The 25,696-nt window shown below is 44.4% G+C and overlaps 1 protein-coding gene across 1 annotated transcript in view; it reads left to right on the top strand.

Moving 5' to 3' along the window:
- The first annotated feature begins 361 nt into the window (after positions 1–361).
- The window catches only part of FAM234B (family with sequence similarity 234 member B), a 36,931-nt gene continuing 11,596 nt past the window's right edge, over positions 362–25,696 (top strand). Inside the window, exons 1-7 of the mRNA XM_076007643.1 lie at positions 362–503; positions 12,154–12,552; positions 15,442–15,540; positions 19,103–19,291; positions 20,386–20,516; positions 24,875–25,022; positions 25,389–25,530. Of these exons, the coding sequence (XP_075863758.1) occupies positions 467–503; positions 12,154–12,552; positions 15,442–15,540; positions 19,103–19,291; positions 20,386–20,516; positions 24,875–25,022; positions 25,389–25,530 (1,145 nt within the window). The 5' untranslated portion in view covers positions 362–466. The remainder of the gene's footprint in view (positions 504–12,153; positions 12,553–15,441; positions 15,541–19,102; positions 19,292–20,385; positions 20,517–24,874; positions 25,023–25,388; positions 25,531–25,696) is intronic.

Below are 25,696 nucleotides of genomic sequence, written 5' to 3'. Positions count from 1 at the left end.
AAGCGTCTGCACTCTAGGCTGGGTGACAGAGCAAGACTCTGTTTCTAAAAAAAAATCTGAAGCTTAGACACACCAAGTAACTTGCTCAAAGCTGGGCCAGCTAGTAAGTGATGCAGGCAGGATTCTAATCCAGTCTGGTTTCAGAGCCCACGCGCATTTCACAACCCGCCCCCTTAAATATCTCATTCCATTTTTCACTGCAAGTCTGCGGCGGTAGATAGCATCTCCCTTATTTGGCTGATGAGGCAAGCGAGACTCACTGGCGATGTGACTTGCCAGGGCCAGGTTAGGGCAGAAGAGGCCGCGGCGCGCGCACGTGGGCGTGGCTCCTGCGGCAGGTCGCCTCCCCCCGGCTGCGCGCCCCGGCGGGTCCCACCTTCCCAGGTCGCAGCCCCGCGCGCCGCGCGCTGCGGACTACACTTCCCGGCAGGACGCGGGCGCGCGCACGCGCACCGGGGCCTCCACCATGGCGACCGTGCTGTCCAGGGCGCTCAAGCTCCCGGGTAAGGAGTCGCAGGCTCGCGCCCACCCTGCCCCGCCGGGCCTAGGGAGACCCGGAGACCAGGCTCTGGGGGCGAGGCCTGTCGAGGCCGGCCGGGGCCTGGCCCCAGCCCCAGCGGAGCTGCAGGCGCCCGGGGGCGAGGCGGGCGCAGCCCCGGTGGGCTGGGGGTCCGCGCTCCGCCGGGGGGCGGGAGGGGCGCCCCGCGGGCAGGCGTCGCCGGCGAACCCGGAGCCTCCAGGGGACGGGCCGAGCGCGCGGGGCAGGTGTCCGGGAGCGGGCGGGCGCCGCCGCGGCGGTGAGTGTCGGAGCGAGGCGCCGCCGTCCCAGCGGGAGGGATGGTGAGGGGAGCATCCTTGCCCGAGCGCCGCGGGGACGCCCGCGCCTTCCGTCCCGGGCTGGACCTGGGCGGTGCGTGGGCAGCCGGACGGCGAGTGAGCGGCCCCGCCACTTAATGACAGCAGCGACGCAGCGGGGCAGGTGGGACAGGTATTTCCCTTCCTAGTTTACAGTAGAGGAAAACGGGAGTTATTTGGCTAATTGAATTGTCCAAGGTCACACAAACAGCATTGGGAAAGCCTGGCCTTGGACGTCGGGGGTCCTAGAGTGCTAGATCCATAGCGTTCGATACCTCTTGGTCAGTCTCCGGCTGTCGAGACTGAGCTTGAGAAATGATTTGGCACCTGTAAGTTGCAGATAACGTATGGAATATTCTTTAAGGAAGCTCTGGTGGCGATGACAACTTCAAGAGCTGATTCAGTACTTTGGGCAGCAGCTCCAATTTTCTCTCTCTCTCTCTCTCTCTCTCTCAAATCTCCAGAATGAGACTGTACTGTTAGAAACTTGCTACCTTAATAGAAGTACATTTATTCTGCCCAAGTAAATTTTAAACATTAAGGCCTTAGAAAAATTTATGGCCCTACCTACCAAAGTAAAGTTTAAGCATTAAGCTATAAACATTTGTTTGCTGATAACTTGTAATAGAGGGAAAAGCAGTTGCTTTCGCTGGCATGGTTAGAAAGGGGCAGTTGGCTGTTGGGTGGATAGCCAGTATGGGTTGCAGGGGATTGCTGCAGGGTCCTTGATCTCAGGGAGTTTCCAGTCTGCTACGCTGAAGGAAGCCTTGTGCCTTGGAATGCACTGGGTTGGGTATGAATTTGCGTTCCTGTCCCAGACTTCATCACCTTAGATTACCCCCCCCCCATGGGACATTAGAACATTGGAAGAAACACTGATAATATCTGTCTTGGAATATGTGTTTAGCATTGAGATTAAATGGGAGAGATGTCCCCTTACCTGCAGGATTAATTTACTTTGAAAAGAGTAGCCTTGTATATCCTTTGTGTAGAGTGATATCCTCCCAAAGGGGTAATGAAGTGTCAGACATACTTAGCTTTCTTTCTTTCTTTTTTTTCTTTTAGTGTCCTTGTTTTATTTCAGCATAGGTCATTGCTATTCCCTGAGGATGAGAATGCTAGAAAATCTTGCTTTAAAAACTCTTGAGCTCTTTTGTGTCCTCTTGTCCCGAGGGTGTGGCAATATTACTCCCTGGTGGATTCAGGTGTAGTAACTTGGTCAGCTGATAGGATAGATAAAGGATTCCCACAGCCCAGTCCTTGGGCCTTTTTGGAAGGCAGCTTGGTCCTGAGCAATGAAGTATGCTTGACACTTTTTTAAGCCCAGAAACAGTAAGCATATGTTTTTTTGTGTGTTGTGGGTTCTTTTTTTTTTTTTTTTCCACCACTTGCACTTTTTCTTGTCTCCCTCTTGCCCTTTCTCTTCTCCACCCAAAATATAATTTTTAGCTTTTATATTAGGTAGAAGTGTAATTGGGGCTGTGAGACTGTTATCCTGTTTGGGCTACTGTGTCATGTTCCCTTAGTTAACAGCCTTGCTATTTTCATGAGTGAGGAAAGCAGAATGGAGTGGTGGCTAAGAGCATGAGTCAGGCTCGGGTTCAAATCCAGTCTTCACCTGATTAGTTACCGATCTGTAATAATAGTATTATTATGGAACATTCACTATATGACATACACTCTACTACGTATTTACCACCTAGGATTATTTGGAATAGTAAAAGAGATGGATGGACTAAAGAGGTCTATTAATCTCTGACATGTGAATTATTATCAATAAGTGTTAGCTGTTTCTATCAGTAGCACCATGATCATCTATGAATGTGATACCTGAAGGAAGGCCTGATGTAATAGTGAGCTAATGACAGATCTCAACAACCTGGTGATGAAAGAGCAGTTGCTAGGAATGCATTTTCTTTTTCCCCAAACCCTTTCACTAAGCTCAGGATGGAAAGATATTTGGCTCAGGTACATAAAATGAGGTTAATTAGTAACAAAAGGACAATGTGACATTCATAAAGCCTGTCGTACTTCTTGTCTTGTAATTATGTTTTTTGGGCTGTTTTAAAGTTTGAATGTCAAACACCGAAGAGCTATCAAGAGCATAATGATTTGTTATGGTTTGTTTTATGATGTGTAACTTAGAGTAATTATGTGCTCCTGGATAAACTGATCCATGATATGAATTATTTCCCTTTAGTTGTATAGTGTATAGTATATGCTATAGTATAGTATATGTTTTAGTATATTTTCCTGGAAAAATGTGGGAATGGTATAATTGCATCACTTTCCTATTTGTTTTCCTCTATACCATGTTGGAAATGCCATTTAATCCTCAGTCTTCCTAAGAGGAAAAGTAATAGCTGTGGAAAGCTCATTTATATTGATGTACTATGAAATCAGTGCCTTCTTCCTTATTCTTTGAAAACTTTTCATTAATTAAATATCTTTGGGTAGCAGCTGATGCCCCAAGCTTAGAAGCATGGATTTGGTGTCTAGCTCCTCAGCCTGAATATAACTTAAGGCAGATTGGTGGACTTCTTTATATTTTACTATCTTCTTGTTGTCTTTCTATGAATAGATAGAAAAAAATATATATCATTCAGGATTTCTCTAATCAAAACTAGCAATCTGTAATAATTAAGCTTAGGTTTGTTTTTGCACCATCTGAAAAAATATGTATTAGTGTAGAAGTATTTATTTATTCTCAAAATGTTGGTCAAGAACTGGCCCTAATCTTCCATGATTTAAAGTAAGGCACAGGAGTATGATGGCTCTGAGTTCTTGCATGCTTACCTTGTACTTCCAAGATATCATGACCAGATTAGTCTTGGACTTCACGCCAAATGTTCTTTCTTGGAGGACTTTTTAGACATTGCTCCATTGTCTTTTAGTATTATATGCTACTGTGAAGAAGTCAGCCTGATTTTTGTTCCCATCATCAGTGACTTGATTCTTTGTCCTTTGGCCTGGCTGCTCATAGAATTTCTTTCAAGTCCAGAGCCTGTTCTGGATATGTTCCAGTGTTGATCATTCTCTATCAGTTTTTCCTGGGACTCTGTGTACCCATTTTTCTGCAGTGTTAGGTTTTGCTTTATTGTAAGAACTTTTTGTGTATATCTTTTCTTTCTTTTTTTTTTTTTGAGACAGTCTGACTCTGTTGCCTGGGCTAGAGTGCCGTGGCATCATCCTAGCTCACAGCAACCTCAAACTCCTGGGCTCAAGTGATCCTACTGCCTCAACCTCCCGAGTAGCTGGGACTACAGGCATGCGCCACCATGCCTGGCTAATTTTTTCTATATATTTTTAGTTGTCCAGCTAATTTCTTCCTATTTTTAGTAGAGACGGGGTCTTGCTCTTGCTCAGGCTGGTCTCAAACTCTTGACCTTTAGCGATGATCCACCCACCTGGGCCTCCCAGAGTGGTAGGATTACATGCGGGAGGAACCACGCCTGGCCTATCTTTTAAATATTGTTTTGGGTTCCCTTTTCTCTTCTGTTCTCTTTGGTTATGCATATATTAGCTCACCTTTGTTCTCTAGGTATCTGGCACTTTGTTTCTAGTCTTTTTTAAAGACTTGATTTTTTCCATGGCAGGCACATAGGTACAGACTTTGGAGCCAGATTGGCTTTGAATCCTTGCATGTCAGTTACTCTCTGTGTAACTATGGGTCAGTTCTTGAAGTTCCAAGCCTCAGCTTCCTTGTTTTGAAAATGAAGGTGATAATGTGTCTACCTCAAAGAATTGTTATGAAGATTTACTGAGACAAAACATTAAAAGACAAAACATAATAAGTACTCAACCCTTTTATTTTCATTTTGCTTAATTTTCACTAGTCTGTCCTTTTTGTCTCTATGCTTTCAGCAGTGTTATTCATTTTGCTGATTCCAATAGGATTTGTTTTCTAAAAAATTGTTTTATTATTTTCTTCCCTTTTCTGGAGCCTTTATTTTAGAGAAGACTATTTTCTTGAATTTCTCGGACTCCATCATGAAGTGTCTGTTCATTATTGCTTCTGTCTCGTGGTATAATTTGTCCAGCATTTGTTTTTCTTGAGACAGAGTGTCACTCTTGTCCGGGCTAGAGTGCCGTGACATCAGCCTAGCTCATAGCAACCTCAAACTGCCGTGCTCAGGCAGTCTTTCTGCCGCAACCTCCTGAGTAGCTGGCACTACAGGCATGCGCCACCATGCCCGGCTAATTTTTTCTATAAATATTAGTTGGCCAATTAATTTCTTTCTATTTATAGTAGAGACGGAGTCCCGTTCCTGCTCAGGCTGGTTTCGAACTCCCGACCTCAAGCAATCTGCCCCCCTTGGCCTCGCATAGTGCTAGGATTACAGGCGTGAGCCACCGTGCCAGCCTGACAGCTTGCTCTTGTAAAGATCGCTTGTACTTCTTCTCATTCAATCTTACCTCCCCTTTGACTCTATGGTGTTGAATGGGGCTTGTTGGTGCTCTTGTGACCCCAGACTTTGTCTTTCCACGCAAGCAGTTACTGATTTGGCTATATATTTGTGGAACAGGGAGGTAATATAACTTGTTAGAACAAGTGGACTCTGCAGTCAAATGCCTGGGTTTGAATCCTGGCTTTTCTTCTTGCTAGTTCTGTGATCTTAGGCAACTTACCTCTCTATATTTTAGTTTTCTTATTGATGAAATTGGGATAATAGGGCTGTTATGAGGATCGAATGAATTAAAACATGTAAAATGCTTGGCCCAGTGCCTGGGCTATTGGGCACTCCGTAAATTCCCAGTTGTCATCCTCCTCCTCCTCACTGTTGTTGTCAGTGTAATTAATTCTGTGAACTTTGCTCATTGCTGAAGATCTGCAAGATGCTTGTGCCTGCTCCTACTGTGCCGCTTCAGTTGGATGCAAGTGCCACTGCATTTGGCTACAGTTGCTCATAAATTGTGGTTTGGGAATGTGGCTGTTTCCTATTTTGTTTTCTATTTTTGTTTCTCTTTATTTGTTTTTTCTGGTTTTAGGGCAGAGAGTTTGACAGAAATTCCTACCTTTGCCATCATTAACTAGAAGCATGTAATCTTGCTAAAATGACCGATTCAACAGCAGTTTTTTTCCCAAAGAATGCTTGCAAATTATTTTTATACATTTCTTAAAGACTTTTATAAGTTTCTGTAATATATGCAGCCAAGTTCTTTCCTTTCCTGCCTGTGACAGTATATGATATGATAAAAATGTATTTTCTTTAAACTGTTTTGTTAGGCAGTATTTTAATGATTTCACTTTGGCAAAGGCGCTTTTTGTAACAAAGGTAAAGGTCTGAAAAAGGATAAAATGTATTACCAGTTATCTTAATGGTTTAAGGCTGAAATGTTTGTTGCAAGGTAGAAACTGACTAGTAAGATTGAATAAGTAGATGTCCATGCTAAATTTTTTTTTTTTTTTTTTTTGAGGCAGAGTCTCGCTTTGTTGTCCAGGCTAGAGTGAGTGCCGTGGCGTCTAGCTCACAGCAACCTCAAACTCCTGGGCTTGAGTGATCCTTCTGCCTCAGCCTCCCGAGTAGCTGGGACTACAGGCATGCGCCACCATGCCCGGCTAATTTTTTATATATATATCAGTTGGCCAATTAATTTCTTTCTATTTATAGTAGAGACGGGGTCTCGCTCTTGCTCAGGCTGGTTTTGAACTCCTGACCTTGAGCAATCCGCCCGCCTCGGCCTCCCAAGAGCTAGGATTACAGGCGTGAGCCACAGCGCCCGGCCCATGCTAAATTTTTTACATGGTGCTAAAAATCCAATCATACAATTATAGGATGGCTCAAGTACGTGTTAAAAATGTTTGGGAGTTTTAGTTGAATAAGTAGGTGACATGATGTGACTGCCAAGAATGCTATCAAGATCTTAGGTTACAGAAATTAAATTGTAGTTTGCTGTCTGGACTCAGTAGGACATGGTTTTGCTCTCTCCTTCTCTGGCCATACTGCTCTCCGGGATTGTATCCAGTTCCCGGAACTGTACTTTAAAATGCACTGACATATCACATTGTGTCCAAAAAGTTGAGGAAACCTGAAACAATGCTTCTTAAAGTAATTGGTTGAAAGAGGTGCAGCCGGGTGCGGTGGCTCACACCTGTAATCCTAGCACTCTGGGAGGCTGAGGCGGGAGGATCGCTCAAGGTCAGGAGTTCAAAATCAGCCTGAGCAAGAGTGAGACCCCGTCTCTACTAAAAATAGAAAGAAAATTAATTGGCCAACTAAAAATATATTAAAAAAATTAGCCGGGCATGGTGGCGCATGCCTGTAGTTCCAGCTATGTGGAAGGCTGAGGCAGGAGGATCGCTTGAGCACAGGAGTTTGAGGTTGCTGTGAGCTAGGCTGATGCCACGGCACTCTAGCCTGGGAAACAGAGTGAGACTCTATCTCAAAAAAAAAAGAAAGAGGTGGAGATGTTTAGCTGGAGATGAGGACTGGAGGAGGGCAGGCCGGAGATAGAATGCCAGCAATAGTGGTGGTAATGGTAGTAATAGAAGTTAGAATTTATTGAGTGTGACTATAACTCAGGCACTAAGAACCGTACATATTTAATCCTCATAACAACTATATGAGGTAAAAATAATATTCCATTTCATAAAAAGGGAAAATGAGGCTCAGTAAAGAAATTTGAGGTCTCACAGTTAACAGGACTGATGTTTGATAGATTTGGCTTGACGTTTATCTGATTGTGAAGACCTGAACTCTGAAATACCGTATTATATGTCTCTCATGATTGATACCTTCAATTATTTGAAGGACTTGAATATTGAAGGACTTGATACAGGATCACTTGAATGTGGAAGAGGGGTCCCAGGAAGTAAAACTAAGAAAGATAATTGGCAACTACTCAGAAATAGATTATTGAATCAGTGTAAAGAATAGTTTTTTAGATTGGAGGCCAGTGGATTCCCTAATAATGGTTAAGTTCATTTATATTCTAAGAAATTTGGCCGGGGTGGGCGGTGGTTCATGCCTCTCTAATCCTAGCAATCTGGTAGGCCGAGGCAGGTGGATCACTCAAGGTCAGGAATTTGAGAGACCAGCCTGAGCAAGAGCGAGATCCCATCTGTACTAAAAATATATGCTAAGGAACTGGTTGGTGGGTATTTGTAAGTTTGGAATAAGGGTGGGGTGGGTTATGTGATCTTTAAAGTTTCTTCTAATTCTGAGATTTAGGGATTATGTGATGTTTTCATTTGTCAGGTATATTCTTTCTTAAAAAAATATTACAATTGTGGGAAAATGTACATACCATAAAATCTACCACCTTAATCTCTCTTTTTTTTGTTTGTTTGTTTTGGAGACAGAGTCTTATTCTGTTGCTGGGGCTGGAGTGTAGTGGTATGATCATAGCTCACTGCACCCTCAAACTCCTGGGCTCAAGCTATCCTGTTGCATCAGCCTCTTGAGTAGCTGGGACTATAGGCATGTGCTACCATGCCCGGCTAATTTTTCAATTTTTGTAGAGACAGAGTCTTGCTCTTGCTCGGGCTGATCTTGAACTCCTGACCTCGAGCAATCCTCCCACCTCTACCTCCCAGAGTGCTAGGATTATAGGTGTAGCTACCTTGCCTGGCCCATATTAATCATTTTTAAGTGTATTGTTGAGTATTAAGTATATTCACATTGTGCAACCAACCTCCAGAACTTTTTCATCTTATAAAACTGAAACTCTGTGCTCGCTAAGTAATAATTCACGATTTCCCCTGACTGGGGCAACCACCATTCTACTTTGTTTCTGTGAATTTGACCACTCTAGATAACTCATATGAGTAGAATTACATAGTACTTGTCTTTTTGTGACTGGCTTGTTTCACTTAGCACAATGTCCTCAAGGTTCGCCCATGTTGTAGCATGTGTCAGAATTTCCTTCCTTTTTAGGGCTAAATAAAATATTGTATGGTATGTGTATACCACATTTTGTTTGTAATGTCAGGTGTATTTTAGCCAAAAAACCAAAAACAATCACTTTAAAAAATATTAGTTAATATTATTGTAAAAACCCAGGACTCTGTTTGCAAATTATTATATATAGAGTTATTATATTTGGTATATCCTAATTAATAAATAATTTGTTCATAGAGTGAAAATATAAATTTTTTTCAACTCCTTTCAAGTCATTTTATTTTAATTTATTATTTTATTTTTGAGAAAGGGTCTCACTCTGTCACCTGGGCTAAAGTGCAGTGGTATCATCATAACTCACTGCAAGCTCAAACTCCTGGGCTCAAGCGATCCTCTTGCCTCAGCTTCCTGAGTAACTGGGACTACAGGAGTAGGCCAGGGCGCCCGGTTAATTTTTCTATTTTTAGTTAGAGACAGGGTCTCACTCTCAGTCAGGCTGGTCTTGAACTTCTGAGCTCAAGCGATCCTCTCGCCTCAGCCTCCTGAGTAGCTTGGACTACAGGCACGTACCACAACGCGTAGCTAATTTTTTTTTTCTACTTTTTTTTTTTTTTTGAGACAGTCTTACTCTGTTGCCTGATCTAGAGTGCCGTGGCATAAGCCTAGCTCACAGCAACCTCAAACTCCTGGGCTCAAGCAATCCTCCTGCCTCAGCCTCCCAAGTAGCTGGGACTACAGGCATGCGCCACCATGCCTGGCTGATTTTTTTTTCTGTATATATATTTTTTAGTTGGCTAATTGATTTCTTTCTCTATTTTTAGTAGAGACAGAGTCTCACTCTTGCTCAGGCTGGTTTCAAACTCCTGACCTCCAGCAATCCACCTGCCTTGGCCTCCCAGAGTGCTAGGATTACAGGCGTGAGCCACTGCTCCTGGCCTTTTTCTACTTTTTGTAGAGATGGGGGTCTCGCTCTTGCTCAGGCTGGTCTCCAGACCTCAAGCAGTCCTCCCGAGTTGGCCTCCCAAAGTGCTAGGATTATAGGTGTGGGCCACCGCGCCAGCCTGGCCTCAAATCCATTCCCATTTTAAGACTCCGGTTTTTATAAACAAACAGAAGTCAAGATTATAGTGTACCAGAAGACTCTGATAAGGCAAAGGGATCAAATTCATTGTTTGTAGTAGCCACCTGGCATAAGGACTGCAATGCCTGAGAAAGGACAAAAGATGATCTTCAGTAGGAGCCACCCACCCAGAGCCATAGGAAATCAAAAAGCTCACAAGGGCCAGGAAAGAAGGCTGGAAATATACATTTTAAGAGACTAGTCTGAGGGCCAGGCGCAGTGGCTTACGCCTGTAATCCTGGCACTCTGGGAGGCCAAGGTGGGCATATCGTTTGAGCTCAGGAGCTCGAGACCAACCTGAGCAGGAGTGAGACCCCATCTCTACTAAAAAAAAATTGAAAGAAATTATCTGGACAACTTAAAATATATAGAAAAAATTATCCGGGCATGGTGGCACATGCCTATAGTCCCAGCTACTTGGGAGGCTGAAGCAGAAGGATCGCTTGAGCCCAGAAGTTTGAGGTTGCTGTGAGCTTGGCTAATGCCATAGCACTCTAGCCTGGGCAACAGAGTGAGACTCTGTCTCAAAAAAAAAAAAAAAAAAAAAAAAAGAAAAGAAAAGACTAGTCTGAACCTGTAATGACCCTATGGCATATCCTGAAAGTACTATCTATTTTGAAGTTCCTAATAAGTGGAACTTACAACTTTTTTTTATAATTTGTGCCTTTATAAATATAATCCAGCATGTATGGACAAAATAAATAACTTTGAAAATGAAAATTGATGGAATTTTCTAGTTATTAGAATGCCAGATTACTCAATATCGTCTGTGTTTTTTTGAAAGGTACTTAATGTTAAAAAATAATGGAATGCTCATTTTTTAATCAAACATTTATTGATTTTCTGTGCACCAAATACTAATCTTTATATTAAAGATTTTAATTCCCATATCTGGTCTCCATATAGTGTTTCATTGCTTCATTTCATGAATTAAGCAAACTGTGAATTAAGTGACCTAGAGGCAGAGTTTAGCATTGAGAATTTTTCTTTTTCCCTTTGTAATTAGCTGGGTTATGTTTTCTTTTTATATTTTGAACAAAAGATTTAACAATATAGTTTATATTAGTAACAGCTTACCAGATAATTTCCAAAAAAAGAAACTTTTCTGTGGTTAAAAACTTGGTTATAGCATGAAATAAAGGCATAAACTCATTCAGTCATTGGCAGGGAGGAGGTGTGTTTAGGCCCTGCTGTAATTTGTACCTCTCAGCCACCCCAAAGCAACATTATAGGCAGGGCACAGTGGCTCACACCTGTAATCCTAGCACTCTGGGAGGCCCAGGTCGGTGGATCGCTCAGGGTCAGGAGTTCGAAACCAGCCTGGGCAAGAGTGAGACCTCGTCTCTACTAAAAATAGAAAGAAATTAATTGTCCAACTAAAAATATATAGAAAAAATTAGCCGGGCATGGTGGCACATGCCTATATTCCCAGCTACTCGGAAAGCTGACGCAGAAGGATTGCTTGATCCCAGGAGTTTGAGGTTGCTGTGAGCTAGGCTGAAGCCACAGCACTGTAGCCTGGGCAACAGAGTGAGACTCTGCCTCAAAAAAGAAAAAAAAAAGGCAACATTACAATCTAAGTAAAAACAGGGTACTTGCTGTGCAAAGCAGCTTCAAGACAAGTCCGCCGCCTCTATGTTCCTGCTAGTTCACCACCCCTCCCAGAATATGTGCTCAGAATAGCAGTTTTAGAGGTAAACGCTGTTTACAGAAAGATGTACTGAAACGGCATCGGAATCACAGGACGGTTCTCAGAAGCGAGATTGCAGTACGACATCTCCAAATGACATTTTGTATTCAATTTTCTCAATTGTTTCCGTAGAAACAATTGGGAAGCCATAAATATTGGACTGTGAGAAGCAGTGTCCAGGGAATTGTTCTAAAAGTCGACCAGGAAAGATTAGGACATCACAGATCTAAGAAACTCTAAGCAGTATGCACGCTAGGCGTATGGAGAGCGGACACAGCAGCTGTGGACTTTTTCATGAGTGAGATTCAAACAGGAGAGCTTTCTTGTTTTTTTTAAACTGAAGGTATTTGAAACTTGCTAATTTCTCTGTCTCTTTTTCCATTTTCTTAAACTCACGAAGGCAGTAATCCTGGAACACTATTATCCTTTTTTTCCCCCCTCCTTCCTCCCCTCCCCCCCTCAGCTGGTGTCTATTTACAGATTGCCACCAAGGTCCAGACTTGATGTAAACTTAGTTGTTTTTTTTGTTGTTGTTGTTGTTGTTTTCTTTTCTGTGCATTCTCCTAGGTGTTCATAGTTGCCATGTCTTTGGTGAGGGTTTCTCCTTCCTAGCTCTCCTTGACTCTCCTCTCCTTCTGTCTTTTCAGGGAAGAAGAGCCCAGACCTGGGGGAGTATGACCCCCTCACCCAGGCCGACAGCGACGAGAGCGAAGATGACCTTGTGCTCAACCTGCAGCAGAAGAACGGAGGGCTCAAGAACGGGAAGAGTCCTCTGGGAGAAGCGCCAGAGCCCGACTCAGATGCCGAGGCCGCCGGGGCTGCAAAGCCACACCTTTCGGAAGTTGCCACGGAGGGGTACCCCTCAGAACCCCCGGGAGGCCTGGAGCAGAAGGCGACCTCCTCCCTGGTGTCCTACGTGCGCACTTCCGTCTTCCTGCTGACTCTGGGGATCTCGATGATCCTGGTGCTCCTGTGCGCTTTCCTGATCCCCTGTCCTCCCCGGGACCTGCACAGCACGTGGAGCCGCCACTTGGGCGCCCAGGGAGGTGAGTCCCACGATTTGCAGCCCCAATTCTGTCAAACTTCACGGTGTATCTGATGACCTTGACGTTTTCCCTCAAGTCTGAGGAACCAATGTGTGTCATGCAGCATTTCCTCCCCATGTGTGGAAGTGGTCAGGAGGTTAGGATTGGAAATAAAACAAAAAGATGGATTGATACCCCTCCAGGAACTTGGGAATCACTGCATTGTCGTGTCTGCGGCTTGGTCTTTATTAGACCTAGAGAGGGCAGGGCATTGGTTTGCCCGGTTCCTGCTGGGGAGCCAGCACTGTATCCTGGCAAAGCAAAGCTGCAGGCAGGGCTGCTTAGAGGAAAGCAAGGCTCTGTGCCTGGCCACACCTGGGGCTGGGGCTCTTGTAGGAATCCTCAGGCATTTATTTGTTGGTTGTAGAGGCCTGACCCAATTTACGTTCTAAAATAGTAATTTCATTTCCTGTAAAAGATAGTGGCTGTCTTTTCTTTCTTGCGCCTAGTGGTTAAGAGTGGCACTGCTTGAGTAATAGTGGCACTCCAGCTATTTTGTCACCTTTTGGAGCAGATTTCTTTGGAAGCTCTTGCTCTGGCATGGGGGTTATATCGCGCACACCTGTGCAGAGTAGTCCTGTCGCTTGCAGGCTCCTGTTGTGACCTGAAATATTTACCCCTGCCTCTTCTCTGATCCCAGCTGAGTTTGTTTTTGGTGGGTTCTGTGTTCTCGTCTATAGTTTCTCTTAAGGCAAATTTAATTGACATACGTAATATTTACCTACAGTGTAAGGGTTGGTATGTCTACCACCCAGCTTAAGAAATTGAACGTAGCTGAGACCTCTGCTATCTCTTATGTGTCCTTCCTCACCCACCAAAGGGTTCTGCCATCCTAAATTCTGTGTCAGTTATTCCCTTACTTTTCTTTAAAGTTTTAGGACATCAATATATACCCCCTAAACTATGTATTCATTGATTTGGCCTGTTTCTGAATTTTAGATAAATGTAGTCATGTAGTCTTCTGTGACCTGCTGTTTTGCTCAACCTAATTTTTTTGAAAAAATATTTTTGAGGTTCATCCATATTTATGTGTGTAGCTGGAGTTTATTCATTTTCCCTATTGTCTAACTTTTCATGTATGAATAGCCCATAAGTTATTTATCCATTTTACTGTTGGTAAACATTTAAGTGGCTTCTAGTCTTTTTTTTTCCTAAATGATGCTGTTAAGAACAGTTTTGTATATGTTTCCTGATGCAATGTATAAGAATTTCTCTAAGGCATAAACCCAGGAGTAAAATTGCTAGATTATATATAGGGTGTGTGTGTGTGTGTGTGTGTGTGTGTGTGTGTGTGTGTGTCCATTCTTACTAGTTTATGTTACATTATTTTCTAAAGTGTTTGTACCAGTTTACACTTACGCTAGTCATGTGTGAATTCTCTCCAAATTTGGCAGGCATCCTCTGACTCCACGCTGTTGGGCGGATGGGAGATGGAAGTCCAGGCTTCCCACCTGGCCTCTATTGACTCCATCCTGGTGGGAAGGATGGGGAGGTGCCTGATTAACACAGACAGGTGTTGAACTATATAGTCTTCCCTTGCTTGCAGATGGCCTTAGTCCCTGGGTGAGGGTGACAGTCCTGGCCTTCTCTGACATGATCTTGGGGGTGGTGGTGGTGGTGGGGAGCGGGGTGCCTTGTTACAGCCAGCAGAGGGTGGAAATCTAGGCTCCCCATACAGCCTTGCTACAGGAGTGGGGGTGGGGCTAGGGCCGTGGTTGTATCTGCAGTGTTGGTTGGAGAAGAGCAGTTTATTATCTAAAACTTTTCTGTCTTGCTAGGCTGGCCTTTTCCTGCGCCTTTGGCTAGGGAAGCCAGCCTTTTTTTTTTTTTGAGACAGAGTCTCACTTTGTTGCCCAGGCTAGAGTGAGTGCCATGGCATCAGCCTAGCTCACAGCAACCTCAAACTCCTGGGCTCAAGCAATCCTACTGCCTCAGCCTCCCTAGTAGCTGGGACTACAGGCATGCGCCACCATGCCCGGCTAATTTTTTCTATATATATTTTTAGTTGGTCAATTAATTTCTTTCTATTTTTAGTAGAGACGGGGTCTGGCTCAGGCTGGTTTTGAACTCCTGACCTCGAGCAATCCGCCCGCCTCGGTCTCCCAGAGTGCTGGGATTACAGGCATGAGCCACCACGCCCGGCGGGAAGCCAGCTTTTCTTGGGGCTCTTTTGTCTAGACCTGCGGTACTGGCTTCTCCAACAGGCCATTTGGGATATGAGAGGCCAAAAGAAAACCCGGGGACTTATCACCTTGTCATTCTTAGCTGGCCTGCCTTCTCCTCTCCATAAGAGTTGTCTTGACCGGGTGTGGTGGCTCAGGCCTGTAATCCTAGCCCTCTGGGAGGCCAGGCGGGTGGATCGCTCAAGGTCAGGAGTTTGAAACCAGCCTGAGCAAGAGTGAGACCCCCGTCTCTACTAAAAATAGAAACAAATTAATTGGCCAACTAAAAACATATAGAAAAAATAAGCCAAGCATGGTGGCACGTGCCTGTAGTCCTAGCTACTTGACAGGCTGTGGCAGAAGGATCGCTTGAGCCCAGGAGTTTGAGGTTGCTGTGAGCTAGGCTGACGCCACGGCACTCTAGCCCAGGCAACACAGTGAGACTTCATCTAAAAAAAAAGAAAGTAAAACTTTCCTTTCCAAATTTAGGAACCTTTATTTTTTTATTTTAAATTAAAAAAAAAAAAGAGTTATCTTATTTTTGTTTATGTGTAATGTCCAGAGTGCTTAGAGGTACTCAGCGGGAGGAACCGGAAGTCGGCCCGATGTCTGTGGAGGTCCTGGCAGCAGAGAACTGGTTTGTGGTAACTCACTCAGGACCTTTTTGACTTCTCAATGTATCTGCCAGGTGGGGACCTGTCTCCGCTGGAACTGGCCGACGTGAATGGAGACGGCCTGCGTGACGTGCTTCTCTCCTTTGTGGGCTCCAGGAATGGGAGCGCAGTAGGTAAGAGACGGGCCTTTGCAGGGCTGCTCCAGGGGACTGTCAGCTAGGACAGGCATCAGAGGTGTCTCCCAAGGGGCACTGCACAAGGGTCTGCCATGGACACAAAGTTCCCATGGGTCTGTCATAGACAAATACGCCTGATCAGAAAGTTCCTGCCTGTAAATAAAGCTCAGTCCAAGAAACAGAGTTACAGCTGGAAAGAACTTTTTAGTGGTCGCCCAGGCCAGTGAAGAAACTGGGATCCAGAGAGGAAGTGACTTGCCCGCACGCCTGTAGTGAACGTCCTTAGTACTTAGGTTTTATGACTTTCCTCCCAATTTTCCGCTGCCTCTTCGATTATAATGAATGTTCACTCTATCCTACCCACCCACTCCTGGCAGAAAGTGCCTGTCCCTGTGTTGTGTACACATCTTTGCACACACACCTCTTGGCCGGGGTCTTTGGTTCCCCCTGCAGTTTACTCTTCCAGGTCTGCCCTCCCTCCTGCTGTCTGCATCGGGAGGCTGGTCTGTGTGCATGAGCTCACAGCCCCCGGCCTGCCGGCCGCCTTCCCGCTGGGCTTGGCCCACTGGGGGCACCGGCGGGGAACTGGAGGGGATGGAGTGTGATGAGGGGCATTTGTTCCCCTGGCTCCCGCCCCACTGGCGTCACTGCAGGGTGGCTACACCCTTGACCCTGGGTCACAGCTTGTTTCAAGGTGGCCCTCTTAGAGGACTTTCTTTTTCTGGATCCCAGTGATTGCTTCCTCCTCTTGTCTCTTTGGGCCTGGAAGCAGTAACAGTTCTGAGAGACTGTTCTATCACTTGTGGTGTCCCTATATCCTGGCCACATCTTTGTAAATGGTCTCCTTATTAAACCTCCCAGAGCTTACCCTAATTGAGGGTGCTGTTTCTGGAAGCCCAGCTGTTACACATGTGAACTGCAAAAGAATAAAAGGAAGGAAGGAAGGAAGAAAGGAAGGGAGGGAGGGAAAGAAAAATCATCCATTTTTAGCACAGGTACAAAGGGACTTTTGGTGTGTCCTGCAGCCTCCACTGAAGTAGAGTCAAACTGCAGTCTGTAAGCTGATATAGGGCCTCCAGTTTGAGGCTGAAGATGTCCTAGTAACTGCTTTTTATTATAAATCGTTTAGGCCCTGGGGCTTAGGTGTGTTTTAGAGAATCCTAAATTGCACATCTCTTTGACACTATTTTTTTTGAGACAGAGTCTCACTCTGTTGCCTGGGCTATAGTGCTGTGGCATCAGCCTAGCTCACGGCAACCTCAAAACTCCTGCGGTATCTGGGACTACAGGCATGCGCCACCATGCCCGTCTAATTTTTTCTGTTTTTAGCTGGCCAATTAATTTCTTTCTATTTTCAGTAGAGATAGGCTCTTGCTCTTGCTCAGGCTGGAGTTCTGGTCTCGAACTCCTGAGCTGAAGCTATCCTCCCGCCTCAGCCTCCCAGTGTTCTAGGATTACAGGCATGAGCCACCACGCCCGGCCTCTTTGACACTATTAGAAATGACTTTCTGAGTCTGGGTGACATGTAGAAGCAAGACTGTAGAAGCAGAGGAGATTATCCACAGTCTGGGCAGAGATGTGTTACAGAGAGAATCTCTAGCTTAGCAGTAGATTTTCACGTAATTGAAACTTAAGTACATTTTTGCCTGCCTGTGACTTTTGAAGTAAAAATTTCCCCCATCCCCTTTTAGATTTCGAGATGCTTTTAGTCATTTGGTGTCTTACATGGTTTGCTACATATCAAGACTCATAATGGTAAGACCCTGTGGGCTTGGACACAGTAGGGACCAGCCTGATTTGGGCACAGATTATAAAAACAACAGTACAGCTGACATGTGGTGCTTTCTATGTGCCATGCACTGTGGTAAGCACAGCACACATATGAACCGATTTTTCCCCAACACAGTCCCATGAGGTAGGCTAATATTATTATCTCCCTTTTGCAGGTGAGGGAGTTGGGAGTTGACATACGCTGAGGTTAGGGAACTTGGTATGCCTCTAACCCTCATGCCAAACTGCTGTGCCCATGACCCACAGAGCTCTGTGCTACTGGACATGAGAGGGATTGAGGTTTTTATTTGTGTGTTCACTTGTTCCTCTGTTCATCCAACAACTGTGGGTCGAATGCCGGCCGTGTGGCGGGCACTGTGCACCTTCTCTAGAGTTGTGCTGGTCACACTCCAGGGCTGAGCAGGCAGGGCCTCTCATGCATCAACACTCGGGAAAAAAGAGTCCGAGCATTGCCACAGTCGGTAGGCTTCTTGAGAAGGAAGAACAGCAGAGGAGATTACCCACGGCATTGTGGAGACGTCTGCGGGTTAACTCGTTACCACTGTTGGTCATAGGTATCTACTTCTGGCAATGGGTCTGGAATGGTGAGCCACAGTTTGTCACTTGTTTTTAGGTTGTATATTTAATCAGTAATACTGAGGAATAGGTAGAAGGAAGCTCTGAAACTTTCATTTCCTTATCTGTAGTAGTTGTTGCTGGAAGTAGAAAGTACGTGAGATGAGTCAAGGTGTCCCGTCCTGAAAGTGAATATAAAACTGGCAAGAGACAAATTTGTGATTCTGACATGTGAATATAGTGACATAAATTACTACAGAGATGGCTACTCTAGGCCCTTACCAGCTATCCCTGGACCTAGGTTATTACGTCTTCCCAAGTATTCTTTCCCAATGGGAGCCAAATCAAGTGATTCCGTGGAACTCTGGACCAGTAAAACCTACTGATCATTGCTACATGTACTTTTCAGGTTATTTTTAAAAAATATTCTTTTTCTGCTCTCAGGGAGCATTTGCTAGTGATGAATAAAATTCAGATATTTGCTCCCTGCTCTGTATAAATACTAGATCAGTCTAATTTTACCTTCTGGTTTTTGTTCATTTTTTTTTTTTTTTTCAAGAGAGTCTCACTTTGTTGCCCCAGCTAGAGTGCCATGTATATATATAGTGTATGTATATATATATATATTAGTTGGCCAATGAATTTCTTTCTATTTTTAGTAGAGATGGGGTCTCTCTCTTGCTCAAGCTGGTTTCAAACTCCTAACTTTGAGTGATCCACCCGCCTTGGCCTCCTAGAGTGCTAAGATTACAGGTGTGAGCCACCATGTCCAGCCAATGACTACTTTTTCATATTCTTGATTTTGCTCTTGTCTTTTCTTAGGCAAACATCTGGTTGCCAGAGGTGCAAGGCATTTTGCAAGGCATTGAGGAGGCAGGGATTAACGAGGTAGTCTTTCTCCTTACGGATGTCACTATTTCGTGGGGGCTGGGGCGCAGACATGTAAGAAGTGTTAGGAAAGGTGCAGAAGTGGAGATATATTTGAGGCAGTGGAGGAGGCCACAGCCCTTGACTTACGTGAGAAGCGTGTCTAGCAGGAATGGCAGGCACTGTGTGTTCAGACCTTGTTGCCAGGAACGTGGGCGGGAGCTGGATACGTGGTGTGCGTTGCCGCCTTACCGCCATCCACGTTTGGTTTTCTGGCCTCCTGCTCAGCTCCGCCTCTTATCTCCTCTGCCTGCTTTCCTCTCTTATCTTTCTTGTGTGCTTTTAGGTGTCTCAGGACCAGCTGCTAATCTTGTGTGCCTTTCGGGGATGAATGGCAGCACGCTGTGGTCGAGTCCCCTCCCCGAGGAGGCCCGAGATATCACGTGTTTGGACCTGGTGCCAGGAGGTTTGGCTGGAACCGTCTGCCTGGTGACAGGAACTCACAAGATGCTCAGCACCTTCAATGCAACGTCAGGTAGAGACCACGGGCCGCAAAAGGGCTTTGCTCCTGTGAGCCATGATTTGGATTAGAACAACCCAGCAGGGAAGGGAACTTTCTGCTCTCACATGGTAGAGAGTCTGACTTACTGCTCTGGCAGGTGGTTATTCAGGGAAATAAGAGACGTGATCTGGATAGATTGAATAAATAGATCCATGGTTCAACTTGCTTGGTGATAGGATGGGGCTCAACTGAGTTATCCAAACAGAAACTACCCTGAGACCTTGGGTATATAAATAGTCTCCCTACTCTGTTCTTGTACAAGAGACAAGTGAGCTCTGTCTCTTCATATTTTATATACACGAGTCCACAGATATTAAACTTGGACATTAGCTATTTATTAAATAAAAATATGGCAGTGAAGAAACTGAGCTTTGTTGAGGCTTAGGGATTTGGCCTTTTAGCTTCTTGTTGCATTCAGACATACATGACAAAAGGAATGAAAAAGAACCATGATGAAGGTTCCTTACAGAGTCTAAAGTGTACTGCCGAGATGCTCGGTACCCGTCTGGACCATGCACTCAAGCGCAGCTGAATAAATACCATCCTTCCTAGGATTGGAGGGTGGAGTTTGTTAGCGGGGTACTTCTGAGTGAAAAAACAATTGGGATATGGGTTAACTCTAGAACCAAAGTCACCTTGAAAACCTCCTATGATTTCTCAGGTGCTTACTTCTGTGAACATGTGGGAGAAGGAGGGAGGGTGGGTTTTCTGGTCGGCTGCCCCTGGCTGGTTCCTTAATAGTCTTAATAACCTCTAGCCGGTCAGCGCTCCTACCCCAGACCAGTGAGCACTCCTTTCTTGGAAAGACTTTGGCACCTCCATTTTGTGTAAGGAATCTAGGTGTGAAGTTAGCGCATGGATTTGTTAGCCAGATAGTTAAGGATTTCAGACCACACTCTCTGCTCCTTTCTTCCTCAGTAAGATAAGAGCTAAAGGAAAGAATAAGTAGGAGTTGCTGCTGTCTGTTGTTCAGACAGCTTTGTGCTTTGTTGGCTTGGGGACATTGCACCTGCCTTTTGCAGAGGCAGAAAGCTGTGGCAGTGATCAGCCTACTTGTCCTTCCCCAGGGAAAGCCATTTGGACTTTAAACTCAAACTACTTATCCAACGGCACCTTGGCTGCCCCGGTCGTGGTGTTGCCGGACTTGGACGAAGATGGCGTTAGAGATCTTGTGGTTCTGGCCATTGGAGAATTGCAGGTATGATCTTTATGAAGTGATTTTTGTTTCTTCTAGGGAATGCTTCAATTTTATCATAAATGCTGCTTGAAACTTTCTTTTTTTAAGGGCTTAGGTTTAAGTAAATTCTCTTTGTAAGATTAAGTGAATAAATGACCATTATGAATCTGTTTTTCCCTGCAGTCTCACTATGGTTCCATGTGCTGTGGTGTAAGGAGCTTTGTAGCCAGATAGGTCTGTGTGTGAATTCCTTGGTAGCTTTGTAGACTTTGTGGCCTTGGGCAAGCCATGGAGCCTATTCAAGCTCTGGTTTATTCATATGTAAAGTGGCAATGTTATATCTACTTGTAGGATTGTTATGAAAGTTAGAGCTAACATTTAAAGTGCCTATTTTTTTTTACCATGTATATGTCTTGTTAATTTTACTATATTATTTATATATATATATATTTAAACTTAATTTCAATTATAAAACAATGGGACAGACTGATAGAAAGTTCATAAAATATATATAGAAAAAAATCAAAGTCAAGCCATAATAACAATGAGCAAAGAAAGCAGAGTTGTGATCTAGGCTGTGACGTGTCAGGCACTGATTCCAGGACAGTGGCCTTTGATTATGGCTCTAGAATATGCTTTGCTGGAACTTAGTATTAAGTTACTGAAAACTCAGCCACTTGTCCACAGTGAGGCTGAATCAGTGGTTTGGGGAGGAAGGAAAGAGTTTTTTGCCAACAAAGGAGGAAAAATGGTAGACCTTCTCGTTTCAAAATCCCAAATTTCCCCAACATGGGCAGGATACAGAGCTTTTAAAGGGAGGGTTCTCGGCTTCAGGCAATTACTGTGGCTAACTATTCTTTTTTTTTTTTTTAAGACAGAGTCTCACTCTGTTGCCCGGGCTAAAGTGTCATGGCATCAGCCTAGCTCACAGCAACCTCAAACTCCTGGGCTCAAGCGATCCTCCTGCCTCAGCCTCCCAAGTAGCTGGCACTACAGGCATCCGCCATCATGCCTGGCTAATTTTTTCCATATATTTTTAGTTGTCTGACTAATTTCTTTCTATTTTTAGTAGAGACAGGGTCTCGCTCTTGCTCAGGCTGGTCTTGAACTCCTGACCTCAAGTGATCCTCCTGCCTCGGCCTCCCATAGTGCTAGGATTACAGGCGTGTAGGCCTGTGGTTAACTATTCTAATCCTCCCATCTCTGCCAAAGACAAAGGCTGTGAACCCCCATCCACCCACCTGGGGGCTGGCCCCACCAGTGAATTTTAACAAAAGACTTAATCCGCCTCAGGGATGCAGGCCAGAATGCAGTTCCCAAAAAAAGTGGGGGAAATTTTGAGGAGACAGAAAATCTCTTTGCCATTTGTTTTTCCTCAGGCCATTCCCTTTGTTACAAGTACCCTGGAACTATTTATTCTGTATACTGATAAAATAAGAGTAGTCTTTCCGCCAAATCACAGGAATGAATACATTAATGAATAGAATTGTCTTAATTTTAAGTTTTTATTCCTGGAGCTTTTCTCAGAGATTTCGTCAAAGTTTCTCTGAGACTTTCTCTCAGACTTCCTAGTGTGAGTCTGCTTCTGCACAAGAGAATCGAACAATTGGCAAAGAATGTCTGTGGAAAAATGTGGAGCTTATTTTAATTTTAACGGACTTTATGTTTGCTCTTGTGAGTTTCGTGTTGCATATATGGAGTAGAGTTATAAATTCTGCAGCTAAAATTATGTAGAATGGAATTAAGTCTGTTGATATTTTGTGGCTTTCTCCAAGAGCACTGCAGACTTGAAATGCTCCACCAACCACAAGTTGTGAGAAGCACTGCTCCAGGACACCAGGTGATGCCTTGTGTTTGTGAGAGGAGAGGAAAGATCAAGAGTGAGCTAAATTTCTGAAGGCTGCCTACTTTTGAGGGTCCTTTCTGTTAGTTTTCTTCAGGTAGCTGGTTGGTGTCGAAGTGGACCTAAAGCAAGAGTTCAGGAACTATCCATGTAATTTTTTTTTTTTTTTTTTTTTTAATCCCAGCCATTTCGAATAAGGAGACTAGTGACCAGGGACAATTGCAGGTATCACCTCCAGCAGGAAGTGATGGTCTGAAGGTTCTAGAGGGAAAGTTTGGGGAAGTTTCTTTTTAATGGCATTACAGTCAGCAGAGGTATGGAACAAGTTTATATATCCTGAACAAATTTAAGAATTTTGGTCTTACAACCCCATCCAGCCTCCTATGAGCTGGCGGTGGGTGGTGGGACTATGGTTCAGGCCCTCAGGGACCCTCCGTAGTAAGGAGGTCTCTGTTGGAGGAACTGGCTTCTTACCTATCTTCTTCTGTGCCCCCCCCCCCCCTTTTTGGTCTCTACCTAGTGTACTGCTTATCTTGCCTCACAGAATTTACTCATTTCTACAATAGGCTTCAGGTACCGAATAGTCTCCATTCTGTCTGAAAAGTGATAGATAGTTCTAGGAAAATCTTGCAGAGGCAATGGGTGTATAGCAGCAGCTTCAGCCTTTATACTGACCACTTTTGACCTCTACACCAGCAACAAAGAACCCAAGGAGTTTGTTTGTGCCCCTGAGATGGAGGGCTCTCTCTTCACAAGGAAGGAAACATATTAAGTCTATGACTTGAAGTGATTGCATTCTTAGATCTGGGTTTAGAGTGAGGTGGGCTTGGAGAACTGGCCCTGGCTTCAGACTAGAGGAACTGAGCTGGTCTAGAACATTAGTGGGAGGGACGCTGAAAGCTGTGAGGTTGACCTCCTCACACTGTGCCGTGGTCTCTGACTCAGCATTCCAGGCACACTGGCACCGTGCCCTCCTGGAGTATGCCGGCTGTTGGGAACATTGCTACGCTGTGAGGCAGTTCATTTCATTTTTGGTCAGCTCTAGAAAATTCTGTCCTATTGATGAGAAATCTGCTTTCTCACAACTTCTATTCATTGTTCCAGCTTCAGTGACATAGAGCTACTCTGAATGGTTCTAATCCCCTTTCTGTAGGAAAGCCCTTTAGCCATTAGCCTGCTTCCTCTAAGCCTGCAACTCTCCTGGCTAAACACCCCGATTTCTTCTATTCCTCATGCAATAGGAGGTCAAAACCCCTCTTTTTCTTGATTTCTTTCCCTTTGCACTCCAGTTTGTCCATGTCTCTTTTAAAATGTGGCACCCATATCTGAAAGTAGCATTTTATTCATAGTCTATTGAGTTGTATCAACCTAAGGAAATTGTTACTCCTTTTGATGGAGACTCTGCATTTCTACTTTTTCAGCCCAAAGCTGCAATAGCCTTTCTAAGATTTGCTTTTTGTTTACAATCAGTTAAACTCACATATCTTTTAAGTAATTAATTATTAATAGACCAATTTCTTCTGACAGATTTTGACTCCTCTTCTAGCCTAAGGCCTTTTTGACTTTTGAGTTTTCCATTTAGTTTCTTAGCTATTCCTCTCAGCCTTGTGATAAACTTGAATTCTAGTCATTCAGGTCTTTGATAAGAATGTTTGATAGGAATGGGGCAACAGCAGAGTGCTATGACATTCCACTAAAAACCTCCTTCTAGGTTTTATTGACTTCATAAAATTTCTTTTCTGAGTATACTACAAGCCACCTTTATGTTTTCCATAGAATTCTGATAATAAACTTTATCAAAATCTTTACTGAATTTAAGATATTGATACAATCCCCATATTTCCCAACTGATGACTGTATCCCAAAAAGAAAATCCTCTAGGTTGGCAAATTATAACCCATAGGCCAAATTTGGCCCACTGCTTGTTTTTATAAATAAAGTTTTATTAAAACATAGTTACACCTATTCATTTATGTATTGTGTATGACTACTACTTTCATACTAGAACAGCCAAGTAGAGTAGTTGCTACAGTGATCATTTGGCTGGCAAAGTCTAAAGTTTATACTCTCTGGCCCTTGATGGAAAAAGTTTGCCCATCTCTGACAGTAAAGCTGACAGTGGCATGTCCAGACATCAGATGTTCTGATGGGAGAGAACTGCCTGGATTTATTCTAGCTGGGACCAAATGTTACTGGGGATTTCTGGGTATGGGAGTAAAGACTACTATGGAGCCATCCTGTATTTAGCTGTAGTCAAGGACTCTGCCCCAGGAGACTATTCATTCAGTCATCAGCAATTGTGCTTCAGAGAAATTGGAGTACCATAAAGATGCCCTTTGCATGTATTTAGTAAGGGAATAGGAAATAAAATAAGGGAAATAAAGTGAAGCAGGTTTGGCTTTGTGCTTTCCAACTTTTGGGAAGCATTTCAGAACCTGTAGCTAATGAGAAAAACTAGGAACTGTCTGGAGAAGCTGTTTGATTTGGAAATGACAAGGGCTTCTATTGAATGCACCCCTTTCTTTCACTTCCTCAGCCAGATCTGTGCTTTCTGCTGGTGTCTGGCCGGACAGGAAGTCCAGTGGGCCGACCTGTGAAGTACAACATCGTGGGTGTTGGGAATCTGATTGGCCCCCAGGTTTACATCACCACGAATGGGGCTGTCTACATCCTGTTTGGCTTTGGTAAGAAACAAGGCTAGTTTTCTTCTGTTCCCCACTGGTGCATGTGATTCAGCCTCCCTGTGAGACAGGGTGGGAGCTCAGGAATTGCTGACACCCACCCTTCCGAAGCCCCCTACTGCAGGGGCCTCCCACTCTCCCCATCTATTGCCAGTGATTAACTTTGCTTTCCCTGGATGCCTCCCCTAAAGAGAAGACGCTTTGTCCAGCATCCATGTCATCACCCCCCCACTCATTCCATGTTGGACTAGCCTGGGCGGGCTCTGTTGGACCCATCTGCTCAGGCTCTGTGTCTCCAGCTCATATCCTCACCCCGGGATAGTCCTATTAAATTCAGCTTCTCAGTGTTGGTTCTTCCTGTGGTGCTAGGAAATATACAAGCTGTCGCCCTGCGGGACATTTTTGTTCAGGCCCAAAATCGAGACAGCTCACCACCTTCTCTGCAGATAGAAGAGCCAGAATGGGAGAAGCGAAGATCCATCAACCTGTCTGAGCTCATTGACGTGTACAGGTAGGGCAGACATCTGTCCGTGGTCACAGTGAGGTTTTCTGTAAACTCACGTGCCTTGGAGTCTCTCAGTTTGGTTGGGTTGGTGGATAAGTGGGCAGAGGTTTAGGGGGAGACAGTGCTAGCCTTGATATCCCCTCTTATGGTCTGGTTAACATGTGTGAGAAAT

Source organism: Microcebus murinus, chromosome 10 (genome assembly GCF_040939455.1).
Source record: "Microcebus murinus isolate Inina chromosome 10, M.murinus_Inina_mat1.0, whole genome shotgun sequence".
NCBI lineage: Eukaryota > Metazoa > Chordata > Mammalia > Primates > Cheirogaleidae > Microcebus > Microcebus murinus.
The sequence above is the reverse complement of the archived record's forward strand: the minus strand, read 5'-3'. Positions and strand labels throughout refer to the sequence as shown.